This window comes from Arachis stenosperma, chromosome 9 (genome assembly GCF_014773155.1).
Source record: "Arachis stenosperma cultivar V10309 chromosome 9, arast.V10309.gnm1.PFL2, whole genome shotgun sequence".
NCBI classification, from domain to species: domain Eukaryota; kingdom Viridiplantae; phylum Streptophyta; class Magnoliopsida; order Fabales; family Fabaceae; genus Arachis; species Arachis stenosperma.
In genome coordinates this window covers 28,991,065-28,994,741 of record NC_080385.1, presented here as the reverse complement: position 1 = coordinate 28,994,741, position 3,677 = coordinate 28,991,065, and the positions used below count along the sequence as shown (strand labels likewise).

The following is a 3,677-nucleotide window of genomic DNA, read 5'->3' as shown; positions in this document are numbered from 1 at the left end:
CAGGAGCTACAATCACCGTCACCTCCACCTCCGCCTCCACCTCCATAGGAACAACCTCAGTGGTCAAGCCAATATGTGCCACAAACACAATTTACCTCATCATACCCAATACATCAGCAGTATTGGACTGTGCCACAGTTTGACTCAGGAGATGGCGGTTCTTTTAGTCAGTTGCTTGAGTTCATGGCTGCATATGCAGGCCAATCACAATATGGCCAGCAGCCTGACATCATGGTTACAGATGCAGGGCAGTCACAATATGGCCATCAGGCTGACATCATGGCGGGTAGATATTTGTTGGACGCAAGAATTGGGTACGGCACTTCATCATGTGCTTCAGGAGGGTTGGTATCTGGTGACTCTAGTAGGAGTGACGGTGGTCGTGGAGTTCTTAATAGTCAAAATTCTAACCGTGTTTCAATGACTCTGATTGAAGAAAATGCCAAGATACTTGAGAAAGAGACTGATGAGTATCTAGTAGATGAACCAGATGACGAGGACGATGATGATGACGAGGATGAGGAAATGGACGAGGATGAAGAATCCCGTAATGATGCACCTGATGATGGTGATGATGCAGGTCCTATTTTTGCTTTACTTGTTTGGTCACTTGATTATAATATGTTCATATCTGGTATCTCTGTTGAGTTGATTATATTATATACTTATTTGATCACTTGATTATAATATGTTCATATCTGGTATCTCTGTTGAGTTGATTATATTATATACTTGTTTGGTCACTTGATTATAATATGTTCATATGTGGTATCTATGATCATATGTTTGTGTTTGATGTTAATATAATCTTGTTAAGATGGTATGTCAAATTAAGTTGTATCTAGGTGAGGCACGCACTCCACATGAGACAGGAAAAGGATACAATCTCAGGGTTGATCCACCTCGTCGTAGTGCTAATCGATTCACTCCATCCGTGTTCAAAAAGGCCGCCAAGAAATGCAAGAGTTTTGTGAAAAATGTAAAGTGGGCAATGAGAAAGTAGATGCTTGTGTAGTTTACATTTTCTATGTATCAGTTCACTTTTCTATGTATGAATTAACTTAATTATATATCAAGTACTATGTATGAAGTTATCAAATTAATATGGGCTATGTATCAGTTCACTTTTCTATGTATGAATTATAAACTTACAATCGCCATATAGTAGCCTGAAGTATGATTCTAGATGGCTACATTTGAAATAGAGTAGATTGATATATAAATCTAAATTCACTTTTCAAATAGCATAATATATAATTCTAAGGACGCGCAAATCTTAGAGTAGATTCATATAAGGTACAAGGTTTCAAATAGCATAATATATATAGCTCTACTGAGCATTATCTCCACCACTTGCACCAACTAACTGACGACATCTACTACGGCTGTGTCCCTCGGCCCCACATTGCCTACATCGCCGGGGACGATGCAGCATTCACGTGTCCATCTCATTTAAGAAGCACATTATCCTGGGGCGACCTTTGGTTACGCGCCTGAGGTACGAATTCAGAACGAATCGCAGCCCATTGTATGCAGGCCATGTAGTAGGGTTCTCTAGTGGCCTAAACCTAGCTCGGTAAACCCGTCAAACTTGGTCCATCTTATACACATCATGGACGTATCCTTGCCAATCCAGTCTTTGATTTGCACAACATGCAAACACATGCCGACACAGAATCCTGTCTACCTGGAACTCACCATAGTCACATCGGTACCGACAAAGGTCAATGGCATACTCCAACCCATTTGGCATCTCACGCACTTCAAAGACCTCATTCTTCCTGTCTAAGCAATTAACCTGGATGTTCCCTGATGCAAGTTGGTTTGCATGCAATTTTGAGGTCACAAGCTCAGAAAAAATATGACCACCACTAATCCAAGCCTCCGCCTCGGATCTTTTTCCGGTGAACAACTCATTAAACCTGTAGAATGTTGCTTTGACAAGTGCAGTGATGGGAAGATTACGTGCACCCTTCAAGACTGAGTTGATGCATTCTACTAAATTCATCGTCATGTGACCCCATCGGTAGCCACCATCAAATGCTAACGCATACTGTTCGCGGAGGATTCGATTTAACCAGTTAGTGTAAGCCTCGTCCCGTTCTCGTAACCGCTTGTAATGCACTTTGTACTCGCGCACCGTCCTCGAATATCCTGCATAATAGCAAACAAAAAAAATGGATTAACAAATACTCATTAAAGGTATCTCTATTGATAACAAACTTTGAATTACTCAATGTTACCTATATTGACGACAAGTTTTTGCAGGTACGGTACCTTGAATTTTCTCAGAAAATTTGACTCTATATGCCTGATGCAAAACATATGGAAAGCTATAGGAGGTGACCATGCTCCGTTACTGCGAGCCACAGCTGCATTGATGGATTCGTGTCGGTCGGATATCAACCCCACACCATCCCGAGTCACAACATGTTGTCGTAGGTTACTAAGAAAAAAGTGCCACACATCAGAAGTCTCTCCCTCCACAATAGCAAATGCAATTGGGACGATATTGTTGTTACCATCCTATGACACTGCCACTAAAAAACAACCCTTATACTTTCCATACAAGTGAGTCCCATCCACCTGGACAACTGGCTTACAATGTCTGAATGCTCTAATGCAGGGGTAATAACTCCAAAAGACCCGATGCAATACCCGGATATCATATACCAAGTCATCACCTTGGTATGCAGGCATAATCTCAAAATGGATGATAGCTGATGGCTCTTTATGACATATGGCCTCAAACCATATCAGCAAAGCTTCGTACGATGCTTTCCAACCTCTAAATATTTTTTCTACTGACTTTTGCTTAGCCAACCATGCTTTCCGATAACTGACGGTGTAATTGAACTTCGATTGCACTTCTGCAATAACTTATTTTACCTTTAACGAGGGGTCAGCCTCAGCCAACGGCTTTATTGCTTCTGCAATTGTGTTAGAATCCAGTTTCGAATGATCCGGAGAAATGGTGGCTCTGGTACAGGTGTGACTACCATTATACCTCCTAATAACCTAACGGTACTTTCTGCTGATCATGCTAACCCTGATAAGCCAATCACACCCCTCCCCGTACTATGTACACTTGGCATAAAATGTCAATGACTCTGACTCATACACCCGATAGTCTACACTTCTTCGAATGGCATACTCTTTCATTGCCCTAATAACAGCTTCCCTTGAACTGAATTCCATCCCCATAGCAAATTCAGCATCTGCAACAAGAGGGACTTCTGCCACGACGGCAGCCATACCAAAATTTAATAACCGAAATTAAAGGTAAATCAACACTCAATACATCTATGGTGATATTATTAAACTCTACATCAGGTTATTATCTCAATCTTAACAAAAAAAAGACATAAATACATAAATAAATATTGATTAACAAATAGTAATTAATATTTACCTACATAAATGACTAACCAAAAATTTTTATTATCCTACATTTAACTACATAAACACCTGCCCAAGTGCTAATTGAATATATTCTCACATGTCACTTAACTATTTGCTCCATCAATAACTAACAAAAAAATTATTATCCTACACTTAACTATATCAACTTTCATAAACAAATGCTAACTAAATATACTTTCACATGTCACTTAACTATTTGCTCCATCACTCAATATAATTTATTACGGAGTTCTAATCCGTCTTATAAAAATAGG

General features: G+C 39.8%; 1 protein-coding gene across 1 annotated transcript; it reads right to left on the bottom strand.

Moving 5' to 3' along the window:
• Window positions 1-1,585: 1,585 nt before the first annotated feature.
• LOC130949318 (uncharacterized) lies at window positions 1,586-3,255 on the bottom strand. The gene is made up of 4 exons (XM_057878072.1): window positions 3,080-3,255; window positions 2,659-2,839; window positions 2,244-2,526; window positions 1,586-2,154 (listed from the first exon to the last, which is right to left on the bottom strand). Exons 1-4 carry the CDS (start codon window positions 3,253-3,255, stop codon window positions 1,586-1,588), a joined length of 1,209 nt encoding a protein of 402 aa, XP_057734055.1.
• Window positions 3,256-3,677: the final 422 nt, after the last annotated feature.